At 38.7% G+C, this 15,168-nt stretch overlaps 3 protein-coding genes across 10 annotated transcripts in view; all 3 read left to right on the plus strand.

Moving 5' to 3' along the window:
• Window positions 1-15,168, plus strand: part of LOC134823488 (double-strand-break repair protein rad21 homolog A-like) — a 901,854-nt gene that overhangs the window by 592,874 nt on the left and 293,812 nt on the right. The gene's annotated exons all lie outside the window — the stretch shown is intronic.
• LOC134823483 (inverted formin-2-like) overlaps window positions 1-15,168 on the plus strand; it is an 86,076-nt gene that overhangs the window by 56,950 nt on the left and 13,958 nt on the right. For 7 of the 8 annotated variants that reach the window (XM_063834967.1, XM_063834963.1, XM_063834964.1 and 4 more), the window contains 5 exons: window positions 3,131-3,282; window positions 4,758-4,884; window positions 5,169-5,295; window positions 7,658-7,773; window positions 9,037-9,196. In XM_063834967.1, the coding sequence (XP_063691037.1) occupies window positions 3,131-3,282; window positions 4,758-4,884; window positions 5,169-5,295; window positions 7,658-7,773; window positions 9,037-9,196 (682 nt within the window). Of the gene's footprint in view, window positions 1-2,173; window positions 2,723-3,130; window positions 3,283-4,757; window positions 4,885-5,168; window positions 5,296-7,657; window positions 7,774-9,036; window positions 9,197-15,168 lie in introns of those variants that run through there. The other variant, XM_063834962.1, reaches the window with a different exon arrangement.
• Window positions 1-15,168, plus strand: part of LOC134823490 (F-box/WD repeat-containing protein 11-like) — a 91,726-nt gene that overhangs the window by 43,330 nt on the left and 33,228 nt on the right. The gene's annotated exons all lie outside the window — the stretch shown is intronic.

The raw sequence follows: 15,168 nt of genomic DNA on the forward strand, positions 1-15,168 counted from the left end.
GTTGAGCAGGAGATGAGCATAATTGAGGCAGAGTATTTAGTATTATAACTTTACAACACATTATGCACATAAGCTAACATACTTGGCGCCTGCAAACTATATGTTAGTGTGATTAAAGTGACTCAATTTCAATCTGTTGAGCGATCCACCTTGATACACAAATCTGACAGAACGAATAACGGCCGATGGTACGAAAAGATTCAGTAGTAGGCTAAAGTACGATTCCTCATTCCGCACCCACCACACTTATATGTTACCTCTGAACACTTCATCTTCAAATTTTAAAAATGAAAGTGAGATGAATCTTGTTTCGGAAATGTTTAAAGCACCGAATTCCTGAGATGGTTCGAAGATGTTGAAAATAATTGAAAGCGAAAGTCAAATTTGAAGCCTCGAAAAACACTACGAATATTCAATTATAAATTTTGCAACATATCAAATGGAGTAGGCTCCTCCACCGAGCACCCTTAAATGCCAAGGTTACGGAACTCCAGACTGATTTTCAGCGGCTTTTAATGACAACTTTTTGTTGCAGTCAATCCAAGATTACAGCACTGAGGAGCATCAGCATAAATATAATGGCCCAACTATATCATTATATCAGAAATAGTGGCCCTTCTGTAAATTATTGTTCTAGAGAATAGTGGTTCTACTATATCATTATACTAGAGAATTGTAGCCCTACTGTAAATCATTGCACCACCTGGGTCTTGTTAAGCAGGGTGCTATCTGCTAAAAGCAGGGTGCTATTCCTTATGATGCTTGTGATCTGCTAAAAGCAGGGTGCTATTTCTTGTGATGCTTGTGATCTGGACTACGCAGCAATTATGAAATTACACTCGCAGAACTACTACATTTTAGTATTTACGCTGCGTTAATGTACCACGAGAGAGAGAGAGAGTACCAAGCTTCTAGTCCTCTTTATTTCTTTGTCTCCAACAACCCCGGCTTTACAAGACCCTTGTGTGTGTAACAGTGCCTAGTTTCACATCTGTGGAGTTTGTCGTACAATTGGAATGAGATCCTCCTCCGCGGGCCCGATGTGGCCCGCCCTCCTCCTACTACGCTTATTTTTATTACTACACTTTCTCACTTGATTGCTGCTGTTCTTCTTTGTTCTTTTGTTTTACAGTCCTGACCATGTTTAAGGACACGTAAGCAGAGACAGCACATAGGTGCAGTGGGTCATGGGTGCGAAATCGCACTATTATTATTAACATAATGCCACACTTGTTCGAACCATCGGCTGCCATTCGCTCTATCAGATCTTTTTGCAATTCCCATCAAAACGTTTAAATTTCTGACTTTGTGCTCACAAAATATGCTCGACTGAGCCCTAACTGACACTAGGTTGATGCCCCGACTATAATACCCCAGTCCCCAACCGTGCCCTGAGTACCGTGCCCCAATCATTGCCCCATCATTGCCCCAACTGCGCCTGGTCCATGCCCCAACTGATTCTACCCGAGTGTACCTTCTGGCTGGATAGTGTTCAAATTGATTCTGACCAGTTGGAACTGTTTCCATCCCCGACTGTACCTTTTGGTAGCGCATTTCCACAGAATTGAGTCGGTATGTTAGGTATCCAGTGTGTCAGACTGCACATGAACCTCTAGACCTTCTAATGTAGTACCGGCGTCCGGCATTAGTATAGACAATAATGCATAATATTTTATTAGTGATCATGTAATGTCGTAAACTCTGAAGTAAGAGTGCAGTGGAACTAATTAACTGAATACTCTGATCTATTGTGGAGTATCACACCAAATCATGTCAGATTCTCGCTGCATACGTCTCACTGCATACGTCCTCTGCTTTCACTCATAATCTTCTAACAGCGTAAACTGTGAAAAATAAACTGCGGCTAAAAAAATGTGAATATATCTGTCTTACGATCACAATAGTGTCACAAATATTTTCACAAAACAAATAAAATATTCCGCCCTTCAACCATTGTTAACTCTCCCCACCTTGGTTGTGTTAGTTTAAACACTACCTTCCACGTTAACGGCCTATAACTATGAAGCTCACAGAACACAATGTTGAATGTCAACTCATTTAGTTCACATATCAAGTGTCTCAACAAGCTTGTCGTACTGTTTTTGAATTTTACAAGCGGTGGATCAGCATAAGGAGGCTGTTAGTGCACACATTGTGACAGTACAATATGTCGTCTCGCTGGGCTTCCGTTGCTTCCTGTTGTTTGCTGTTTATAACGACTATTCTTATAGTCTTATTAAGGAATATCTTCCTAGCCGGCCTGGTGTACCCAGCTTACTTTATCCAAGCTGCGTTCTGTTATATTGTAGACGTGATGACCCGGTACAACAGTGGGGTATCAGCTAAGTTCCTGATAACGACCGAGCTGGAACTATTGAGGGATAATATACACAGCTTGCTGCTAGAAAATACAGCGCGTACAGATGACCGGAGCTTGCTGCTAGAAGATACAGTGTGTGCAGATGGGAGGGTGCCTCGAGTTGGGGATGTGTGTAGGGATGGGGACCTGGTTCTTGTTGAGAATGTGTGTACAGATGGGGCTGATGAGGAATTTTGGGATGCACTGTCAGATAATATCACGTGTTCACCACATTCTATCGGGAACATTCCAGCACTTTATTCGCATGTTAACAGGGGACTGGACAGTAAACATGATCTGCATGATGGTATCTTAAATCAGTTTCAATCTTATCAGCATGCTGTGAGGAGATCGTCAACAAAGGTACTCTTTTCGTACATCTTTAATTTAACACGACCCCTTTTCAACAAAGGTACTCTTTTCGTACATCTTTAATTTAACACGACCCCCTTTTTAATTAACTGTAACGACTCAGAAACATACTCACTGATTATTAAAGGGTAGGTGGCCTCTCTTCAACTGACAGTATTCTAAAAAAGGTGTGAAACAATTTTCAGTATTTTAAAAGTTGTATATTGATAAAACTGAACTGCTATTGTGTAACTGCTACTCGGACTACGTAGAATTAATAATAATTGCGCGCGTCACAAAATGAGGAAAAGCCGCGCAGAGCCTGAAACAGAAAATTTTGTCTCTAAGAAATACTCCAAAAAGCGTAAGTAACTGAAAATCTATATCGTGTTTGTAATCTAACAATGTGTTCTGTTACAGAAAGTACCGAAGAATCTAGGAAGATGGGGCAGAGCGCTGAAAGGAGCCAAAGATTCCGGACTAGTGAGGACGGATAGTAGTGACAGTATTGTACAAGCAATGCACGATTCAACTCCAGAGAAACTCATAGACCTCATCAAGAATCACCCTACGTAAGTTTTTACATCTAACTAGATCTTCGTATAAGTGAATTATATACGCTAATCTAACTGCGTGCAATACGATGCAGACACTATTAAAATAATTGCACGAGGCGCAGCCGTGCGCACATCGATACAATAATCGCACGAGGCGAAGCCTAGTTCGATTATTGCAGTTATTTCACAAGGCGCATCCGAGTGCAATAACTGGTGTAATCGTATTATACACGCAGTTACATTCGTGTATAACTCCACGTCTTTGATGGATTTTTGTCGGTTTTTCCTCCTCCAGGTTTTTCCTCCTCCAGGTTTTTCCTCCTAAATGAAACTTGTGACCGGACAAGGAGTGCGATTACAAAACTAATCGCACTGATTTTCTAAAAGGTACTATAATATAATATCGTGCTTCACAATTTGCTGCCCATACGCTAACATAAGTTTACATTAGTTCTTCAGTTGCAAGAGCGTTATAATATAGCTCAATAAATATAATATAATGTCAATAAATAAAAAAAGCGAAAACGTATCATGTCATGGCTCACGCACCAACTTATTCACTGCTCTGAGACTCTATGAGGCTTAGTGTGACCAGCTTCTGTTTTTTCTTTTGTTGCGGGCCCGATATAACCGAAGTCAATGAAGAGCCACTTGCTAGGGCTAAAAGTAAAGGGGTGGGTTAACTGTTGTGACCACCGCATGCGAGTCACAAGAACGAATCATCTTGACAGATGCAGATCACGTGCCAACCTATCCACTGCTCTGAGACCCTTTGAGGCTTATATATAGTGTGACCACTGACCAGCCGCTGTTTTTTTCTTTTGTTACGGGCCCGTTATGGAAATTGATTGTTTGTTTTGGTACATTTAACAGTTGCTTGGAAATAGAGCAATTTTTGGTTGTAATGCTCTCAAAACAGTGCGATTAGTTTCGTAATCGCACTCCCTGAAAAAAACGACAAAAACCAGTGCGATTATAAAAAAAATATAAGTGGCCGTCAAATAGGTTGAAATTGGAGTTATATAAAATAATTCTATGACACTTTAACGGCTAAACCCCACTTACCACTACCCCCACTGCCCACCCCACCCCTTAACTCCACTACCCCCACCGTCCACCCCACCCCCTCAACTCCAGCGACTGAACAATGCTCCCCTCTCTCAACCCCTTCAGTGGCTAAGAATTAGATGGTATCTAACGTACCACGTGCAGCAGATGCCTGATAGATACCGTCTAGTTAGGTCCAGAAAGTTGATGGCGTACATCCCTGTACTATGCTTGCACCCAGAATGCCACTCTCTCTCCTTTCTCCCTTATTCGACATGACGTTTCCTATACCAGCCTCGGCTCCACCTGTTAAACTTTCTCCTTCTCCTATCTACTGCAGTAGATATTATAAGTGCTTGTCGCCTCCCCTCTCCTGGACCCCACCTTATAGTTCCTACACTGTTTACAGAATAACTCCCCTACATGAACCACTACCCCCCCAGTTGTAAGACGTATGTAGCGGCTAAGACAAGGTTCAAGACGGTTGATAAGATGTGGCTGTTCTCTTTTCTTGAATGTGACGGACTCTCTGTTATATTCGACACTTTGCATACTCTTGCAAAGCAAAAGGTAATGTGTAAGACAGTTCCCAATCAAAATGCTGGGTTTAACTTAGAATAAGTTTAACTTGTAAACTTGTGTTACAAACACCAAGACAAGCCAACTTTAATTTTCGCGTCATAAACTATTTTGTGAAACATTGCTTGTCTCCTTGTTTCGTTTGTACATCGCTCCTACCTATACATCGCTACCTATAATACACCTATAGAATGGGAGCGAATATTTTAAACCGTCAACAAATGACGATTTTTATTCAAATGTGTTCCATCTGGTTTAATGAACATGATGTTCAGAATTTCCGGATTTCCGACGCCATGGTGCAACTTGAGTGTGTATCTCTAATAAAGACAGTTCTCAACAGCAAAACAGGACTCGAGTTCTTCTTGGAGAGGGAGGAATACATCGCCAAATTCGCACATGGTACGTTACTATGACGATTTCAGCACACACACGGTACGTTACTATGACGACCACAGTTCACTCTTGGTACGTTACACTTACTATGACGACTACAGTTCACTCACGGTACGTTACTATGACGACTACAGTTCACTCACGGTACGTTACTATGACGACTACAGCTCACTCACGGTACGTTACTATGACGACTACAGTTCACTCACGGTACGTTACTATGACGACTACAGTTCACTCACGGTACGTTACTATGACGACTACAGTTCACTCACGGTACGTTACTATGACGACTACAGTTCACTCACGGTACGTTACTATGACGACTACAGTTCACTCACGGTACGTTACTATGACGATTACAGTTCACTCACGGTACGTTACTATGACGACTACAGTTCACTCACGGTACGTTACTATGACGATTACAGTTCACTCACGGTACGTTACTATGTCGACCACAGTACACCACTAAGAACTTCATGGTAAAGAAGCAGATATTTGAGCTGCTGAGTGCTCTGTGTTATAACTCCCAGAGGGGCTATGACATGGCTTTGGAGACATTGCAAATAGCCAAGGTAAACCCTTCCTGCTTTACTTTTACACGCATTTGTAATCAGGAGGAAATAGTTAATAATAAGCCCATAGATACTAGATAGACCAACAGAAAGTTATTTGTGTCGGTTCTCTCTCGATTTAACTTTGTTAATGACGTGTCAGCGTAGTTTTGTTTCTTGAGAATAAACCATGGCTTTAAGCAATGCTGTGATTTTATTCATGCTCCATGATAATCACTCACGGTACGTTACTATGACGACTACAGTTCACTCACGGTACGTTACTATGACGACTACAGTTCACTCACGGTACGTTACTATGTCGACTACAGTTCACTCACGGTACGTTACTATGACGACTACAGTTCACTCACGGTACGTTACTATGACGACTACAGTTCACTCACGGTACGTTACTATGACGACTACAGTTCACTCACGGTACGTTACTATGACGACTACAGTTCACTCACGGTACGTTACTATGACGACTACAGTTCACTCACGGTACGTTACTATGACGACTACAGTTCACTCACGGTACGTTACTATGACGACTACAGTTCACTCATGGTACGTTACTATGACGATTACAGTTCACTCACGGTACGTTACTATGACGACTACAGTTCACTCACGGTACGTTACTATGACGACTACAGTTCACTCACGGTACGTTACTATGACAACCACAGTTCACTCACGGTACGTTACTATGACGACTACAGTTCACTCACGGTACGTTACTATGAAGACTACAGTTCACTCACGGTACGTTACTATGACGACTACAGTTCACTCACGGTACGTTACTATGACGACCACAGTTCACTCACGGTACGTTACAATGACGACCACAGTTCACTCACGGTACGTTACACTTACTATGACGACTACAATTCACTCACGGTACGTTACTATGACGATTACAGTTCACTTACGGTACGTTACTATGACGACTACAATTCACTCACGGTACGTTACTATGACGACTACAATTCACTCACGGTACGTTACTATGACGACCACAGTTCACTCACGGTACGTTACTATGACGACTACAGTTCACTCACGGTACGTTAGGGTACCACTAAGGCACTATGACGTCACTAGACCCTATGACGTCACTACGTATTGTGTTTATAATAATGATTAATCCCGCTATAATGTCTGCTAATATGTCAGACAATGTTTCCGATAATAAGACGTGTATTTGTAACTGTAAATTAGCCTACAACCGCTCACTAGGACAGGGAAACGTCAACCCTCCTTAGTACACTCATATAAACACATGCCGCCCACAGTTGCATTACAAGACTTGATATTTGGTCTACTTGCACGTGCATTTTTTACGGAATAATGTTATTGTATTTCTTGTGATGTCATTTGAAATTTCAGATTGAAAGTGAATTCCTTCTCTCGCACTTACCCTCATTATCTTAGTTAAATAATATTGCTTCTTCATTAGCAGATATTTGCAATTAAAACTGTGTAACCGTTTGTTCTTGACTCAGTTATTTGGAATTATCATGCTTAATCTGTAAAAATATGAGTCCAGTAGAGTTTGGACTTTGGTCCAATTGTTGTGTTGCAGGCCGAGATCGTGGTCCATAAGCTGGAGCCTGTAGGGCGAGTGTTTATGCATAATCTGACCAAGTATAGACCAACCAACATATCTGCAGCAAGTGCACTAACTCCGCAAAATTTACAAAACTTACCAGTCTACCCATATAATTGTAGAGATCCCTGGTGTTCTATAAATACCCACCACTACAAACCCGCCCCCCTCTCTGACCACTAACACCCCACAGCTCTTACCACTAAGAACGTCATGGTAAAGAAGCAGATATTTGAGCTGCTCAGTGCTCTGTGTTACAACTCCCAGAGGGGCTATGACATGGCTTTGGAGGCGCTGCAGATAGCCAAGGTAAACCCTTCCTGCTTTACTTTTACACGCATTTGTAATCAGGAGGAAATAGTTAATAATAAGCCCATAGATAGACCAACAGAAAGTTATTTGTGTCGGTTCTCTCTCGATTTAACTTTGTTAATGACGTGTCAGCGTAGTTGAGTTTTGTTTCTTGAGAATAAACCATGGCTTTAAGCAATGCTATGATTTTATTCATGCTCCATGATAATCTGAGAAGCTGTAGACAATATCAAAAAGTATGAATATTAGCAATTTGTTAAACTTAGAGATGTACTCTGTTGACAATCATCTACATAATTCTTGTTCTGTTTATAATAAAAATGTCCTAGAAAGTTATCTTTTCCTTGAAGGCCTGTTTTACCAGGCACGGGCCAGGGGGATTATAGGAATTCACGAATCCCCCATAAAAATATAAAGATAGAATTTTTAAACTTTAAACTTCTTATTGAAAGATTTCATTCCTGAAAACATTTTTCCTAAAAATGTATACTCTTCCTTCTCTATTCACTCTCTCAGGCTTTACAGCTTTACAGCTTGCTGCGATCGTAATACTTTTTTTCGTAGCTAGATTCATCTCTGGTGTTTTGCCATATTGGTATTGGCATTACAGCCCCGTTTATAATGAAACATCCTACAATTATCATTTCTTATCGATAAATTATATTACTGAAAGCCCACTCCGGGGGGCTACGCCTCCTTGGCCATAAATTTGGCATCTAAGCAACTTGCTGCTGTTGTCGAATATTCTATTTACTAGATTTCATTCCAGAATTTTAATCAACAACATTACTGGGGCTTCAGTTCCTGTTCCCCATATATAACTGTCCCCCACATATAATATTGGCATTATAAAGTTATAAGCTATAAATTAACCTGCTATAACACCATTTCTGATTGATAACTAACATTCCTAAGAACTCATTTATCGATAAAATTTCCGGGGATTTGCCATATGGGTTTCAAAGTTAATGTTAAAACAACTACCATTTTTCTTTATGTCATTCCTGGTTTAGCTTTTTTTCAAAAGTTTAAATCCAAAAATTGAACACAAAATTTGCTAGCAGCTAGGAATCAAAGGAAAAAACCCTGGCTACGGCCCTGGCTACGGCCCTGGCTTTTACCACACCTTATAAAGCGAGTTAATTGTAGAATACATCGTAGATAGAAGGTGGTAATTGGAAAATTAGAAATATGCTCCAGTAGAATAATGTACTATGAAAACAGTTAAGACGTCACGTGTTAAGACGTCACGTGTTTCAGAACCAGAAGGGGCTGAAGAACAGATACAACCTGCTTGTGAGTGAGCTAAAGCTCTCGGAAATACCGGACTACAGTGCAACCATCATGGCTTTCATCAATACTATCCTCGTCAGTACGGATACTAGGGATGAGAGGAACAGCATCAGAAACCAACTATCTAGTAAGTTACTTTGTTAAATTATACTATTTTAGTAAGTTATATTATTTTAGTAAATCATGTTTTCGCGATTGTTTATTTGTATCATATACAGTCAAACTTAACATTAAATTGGTAAGATGGTAGAAATTTTAAACCCGGACGAAAAGGTTGGACTGTTTACTATCTTCACTCTCGTGGGAGGGGAGGGTACTATATTAGTGTTTTCATCACCTTTTGTTTTTAAATGCAATCTCAAAAACATTTTAACCCTTTATGGTATTCTGCACAACAGAGCTACATTTACGAACGTTGCATTTTTCCTGGAGCTTTTTTTCACAGTTCAACATTGGAATTTGGTATGATATGTTTAAGATGTCTAACCTTTCCATTACAGTGCAATTTGTTTTTAACTTCAGTTAATCAGAGGCGATATGTAAGTGTGGAGGGTGCGGAATCGCATTATTGTCCTATTACCGCACTTTTCCGTAGCCCTTATGAGATTGACATTGAGGAACTTTTGAGTCACGATTAGATATATTATAGTTATAGTTAGAACTTTTAAGATAAAGATATTTTTATAATATGTAGTTTATACACACATTCCACAATGAGTTAGAATCTAATGTTGTAAAGTTACAATATGGAATAATCTGCCTCCATTATGCTCACGATTAGCTCAACTAGCCCGCAGTAATCCTGTCCATCTAATCGCAAAAACTTCTATGAGGGTAATTCTATAGATTTCCCCTTTTTGTATTGTCAGAAAACTCATTGTAAAACATCCTTTGGCGGTGTTTTGGTCTCCAAATTTGCCGCATATAAAAATCTAGGCGGAATCGCACAATTTGCAAAATATTACCGCACCTACATGTTGCCTCTGCAGTTAATAAGTTTCTGGACTTTTTTTCAATCTTTTAAAACCTTTTTATTGGGTCTTTGCACTCAGAATCAGTTTTGTATTACTTATATACTGATTTTTTACGAATTAAATCCTTAAAACTTACGAACAAAAAATTATGGAAAATAGTAAAAAATAACTCAAACCACGAAATACATTCATGAGTAACGTGTTTACTGTTTACTTGCCGTCTATCTATGGTCTAAATAATGGTGCTAAAATCACATCCGTATCAAATTACGATGACACAGTACTAATAATGCATACATCATCACATAGTAAATACCAGATAGCAACCTTATCTTTACACATAGTACATGATCTAGGACACTCAATGTACATGTTTAGTATCACAGACTATCTTGTATCATTTGTTCTGTCTTCGTAACCATTCTATACATGGATTATCGATGAAGTTTCGGTTTTGTGTGCTTTGCAAGTTCAGATGGAGACGACGTAGTAAACGTAAGTTTGGGATTTTTAAAATCAACCACCAGTCACCAGTGGCACGACTCATGTTTAACTTCCCCCTCCACCTCAAACTTACAAGGATGATGCCCCTCGCATGGTATGAACGAGTACATAGAATAAGAAAATGCAATCGAAATTTCGGCACCTATTGACCTTTAAGCTTTAACTTTAAAATTTAAGTTGAAGGCCAATAAGTGCAGAACCGTCGATTGCATACCCAGTTATTTGCCTTGTTTCGTTGAGAACCGTTCTGCTCCTTGCCAAAAGTTACCGACTCACGCTCAATATTACGAGATTTAAAACCTCCTGAACCTAATCCAACCACTACCCTAACCCTAATTTGGCGCGAAACAAGACTGTTTGTTCCTAATATTGATCAGTTCCGTCAGGATCAGTGTACACGTCTTATAATTATGTGTCATTATGAAGCAAGTAATACGTATCCTATTTCCTCTGTGTCTACCCTTCTGACTAGTCGTATTTTCCGATGGGAAATCTTGCTCTGAATGGTAATTTTAGATGTCTTACTGTATGGCTAGATACAAAACATTAGAGTGTACTGCAAAGGCACCTATTTTCGTACTTCAGTACAGTACTTCACGCGATCAAAAGGCGCAATTTCCTGACCAGCAATAATACCTAATATGGGCATCCACAAAGAATGGACCTGAGACCTCGGCCCTTCATTTGGATCATCGTTTTTCAATTCTGTTTCTCTTAACTCAGTCTCTTCTTCACCTGGATCACTTCATACCAAGGATTGCCCTCTGCTGTATTGTGTGGTTAGATAAGCACAGTGGTGTAGATAGACAGGCTGCTACTAGTGGGGTTTTGTAGATGTTAAACAACATTATAAAACACGTGCTCAGCTGGACTGATACATCTCGTGAGTTATTTCAACATCAGTAGTAATTTACTCATCAGTAGTACTTTACTCATCATCAGTAGTACTTTACTCATCAGTACTCAGTAGTACTTTACTCATCATCAGTAGTACTTAACTCATCATCAGTAGTACTTTACTCATCATCAGTACTTTACTCATCATCAGTAGTACTTTACTCATCATCAGTAGTACTTTACTCACCAGTAGTACTTTACTCATCATCAGTAGTACTTTACTCATCATCAGTAGTACTTTACTCATCATCAGTAGTACTTTACTCATCATCAGTAGTACTTTACTCATCAGTAGTACTTTACTCATCATCAGTAGTACTTTACTCATCATCAGTAGTACTTTACTCATCAGTACTCAGTAGTACTTTACTCATCATCAGTAGTACTTTACTTATCATCAGTAGTACTTTACTCATCATCAGTAGTACTTTACTCATCATCAGTAGTACTTTACTCATCATCAGTAGTACTTTACTCACCAGTAGTACTTTACTCATCATCAGTAGTACTTTACTCATCATCAGTAGTACTTTACTCACCATCAGTAGTACTTTACTCATCATCAGTATTACTTTACTAATCATCAGTAGTACTTTACTCATCATCAGTAGTACGTTACTCATCATCAGTAGTACTTTACTCATCATCAGTAGTACTTTACTCATCATCAGTAGTACTTTACTCATCATCAGTAGTAGTACTTTACTCATCATCAGTAGTACTTTACTCATCATCAGTAGTACTTTACTCATCATCATCATCAGTAGTACTTTACTCATCATCAGTAGTACTTTACTCATCATCAGTAGTAGTACTTTACTCATCATCAGTAGTACTTTACTCATCATCATCATCAGTAGTACTTTACTCATCATCAGTAGTACTTTACTCATCATCAGTAGTACTTTACTCATCATCAGTAGTACTTTACTCATCATCAGTAGTACTTTACTCATCATCAGTAGTACTTTACTCATCATCAGTAGTACTTAACTCATCATCATCAGTAGTACTTTACTCATCATCAGTAGTACTTTACTCATCATCAGTAGTAATACTTTACTCATCATCAGTAGTACTTTACTCATCATCAGTAGTAATACTTTACTCATCATCAGTACTTTACTCATCATCAGTAGTACTTTACTCATCACCAGTAGTACTTTACTCATCATCAGTAGTACTTTACTCATCATCAGTAGTAGTACTTTACTCATCATCAGTAGTACTTTACTCATCAGTAGTAATACTTTACTCATCAGTAGTAGTACTTTACTCATCATCAGTAGTACTTTACTCATCATCAGTAGTACTTTACTCATCATCAGTAGTACTTTACTCATCATCAGTAGTACTTTACTCATCATCAGTAGTACTTTACTCATCAGTAGTACTTTACTCATCATCAGTAGTACTTTACTCATCATCAGTAGTACTTTACTCATCAGTACTCAGTAGTACTTTACTCGTCATCAGTAGTACTTTACTCATCATCAGTAGTACTTTACTCATCATCAGTAGTACTTTACTCATCATCAGTAGTACTTTACTCATCATCAGTAGTACTTTACTCATCATCAGTAGTACTTTACTCATCATCATCATCAGTAGTACTTTACTCATCATCAGTAGTACTTTACTCATCATCAGTAGTACTTTACTCATCATCAGTAGTACTTTACTCATCATCAGTAGTACTTTACTCATCATCAGTAGTACTTTACTCACCAGTAGTACTTTACTCATCATCAGTAGTACTTTACTCATCATCAGTAGTACTTTACTCATCATCAGTAGTAGTACTTTACTCATCATCAGTAGTACTTTACTCATCATCAGTAGTACTTTACTCATCATCAGTAGTACTTTACTCATCATCAGTAGTACTTTACTCATCATCAGTAGTACTTTACTCATCATCATCAGTAGTACTTTACTCATCATCAGTAGTACTTTACTCATCATCAGTAGTACTTTACTCATCAGTAGTAGTAGTACTTTACTCATCATCAGTAGTACTTTACTCATCATCAGTAGTAATACTTTACTCATCATCAGTAGTACTTTACTCATCAGTAGTAGTAGTACTTTACTCATCATCAGTAGTACTTTACTCATCATCAGTAGTAATACTTTACTCATCATCAGTACTTTACTCATCATCAGTAGTACTTTACTCATCACCAGTAGTACTTTACTCATCATCAGTAGTACTTTACTCATCATCATCAGTAGTACTTTACTCATCATCAGTAGTACTTTACTCATCATCAGTAGTACTTTACTCATCATCAGTAGTACTTTACTCATCATCAGTAGTACTTTACTCATCGTCAGTAGTACTTTACTCATCATCAGTAGTACTTTACTCATCATCAGTAGTACTTTACTCATCAGTACTCAGTAGTACTTTACTCGTCATCAGTAGTACTTTACTCATCATCAGTAGTACTTTACTCATCATCAGTAGTACTTTACTCATCATCAGTAGTACTTTACTCATCATCAGTAGTACTTTACTCACCAGTAGTACTTTACTCATCATCAGTAGTACTTTACTCATCATCAGTAGTACTTTACTCACCATCAGTAGTACTTTACTCATCATCAGTATTACTTTACTAATCATCAGTAGTACTTTACTCATCATCAGTAGTACGTTACTCATCATCAGTAGTACTTTACTCATCATCAGTAGTACTTTACTCATCATCAGTAGTACTTTACTCATCATCAGTAGTAGTACTTTACTCATCATCAGTAGTACTTTACTCATCATCAGTAGTACTTTACTCATCATCATCATCAGTAGTACTTTACTCATCATCAGTAGTACTTTACTCATCATCAGTAGTACTTTACTCATCATCAGTAGTACTTTACTCATCATCAGTAGTACTTTACTCATCATCAGTAGTACTTTACTCATCATCAGTAGTACTTAACTCATCATCACCAGTAGTACTTTACTCATCATCAGTAGTACTTTACTCATCAGTAGTAGTAGTACTTTACTCATCATCAGTAGTACTTTACTCATCATCAGTAGTAATACTTTACTCATCATCAGTACTTTACTCATCATCAGTAGTACTTTACTCATCACCAGTAGTACTTTACTCATCATCAGTAGTACTTTACTCATCATCAGTAGTAGTACTTTACTCATCATCAGTAGTACTTTACTCATCAGTAGTAGTACTTTACTCATCAGTAGTAGTACTTTACTCATCATCAGTAGTACTTTACTCATCGTCAGTAGTACTTTACTCATCAGTAGTAGTACTCTAGTAGCAGGGCGTAGTTGAGTGTGCACTTCGATGTACACGATTTCTGACGACACAGGCTCAGCTTCGTTAGGTCATTCTGACCCAAAATCGTTTAGGTGCTTAATTTATATCGCTAGAGACAACCTTACAGGGCCCATTTTCTAAATTACTGGAGACCTTATGTTCATAACTTGTATATAAATGTGGCTTTTCCGGTTGTTTTAAGCTAAAAATGAAGTCTCTATGACCTTCAGCAGCCAAAATACAAGAATCCCATATACGCGACTGAGGGTAATTGAAAAAAGGTGCCCTGTAGGGTTGTCTCTAGCGATACAAATTGCGTACCTAAACGATTTTAGGTCAGAGTGACCTAACGAAGGAGCCTGTGTCGTCAGAAATCGTGTACATTGAAGTGCACACTCAACTACTCCCTGCTACTAGAGTACTACTACTCA

This window comes from Bolinopsis microptera, chromosome 11, assembly GCF_026151205.1.
Source record: "Bolinopsis microptera isolate Bmic1 chromosome 11, MBARI_Bmic_1.0, whole genome shotgun sequence".
NCBI classification, from domain to species: domain Eukaryota; kingdom Metazoa; phylum Ctenophora; class Tentaculata; order Lobata; family Bolinopsidae; genus Bolinopsis; species Bolinopsis microptera.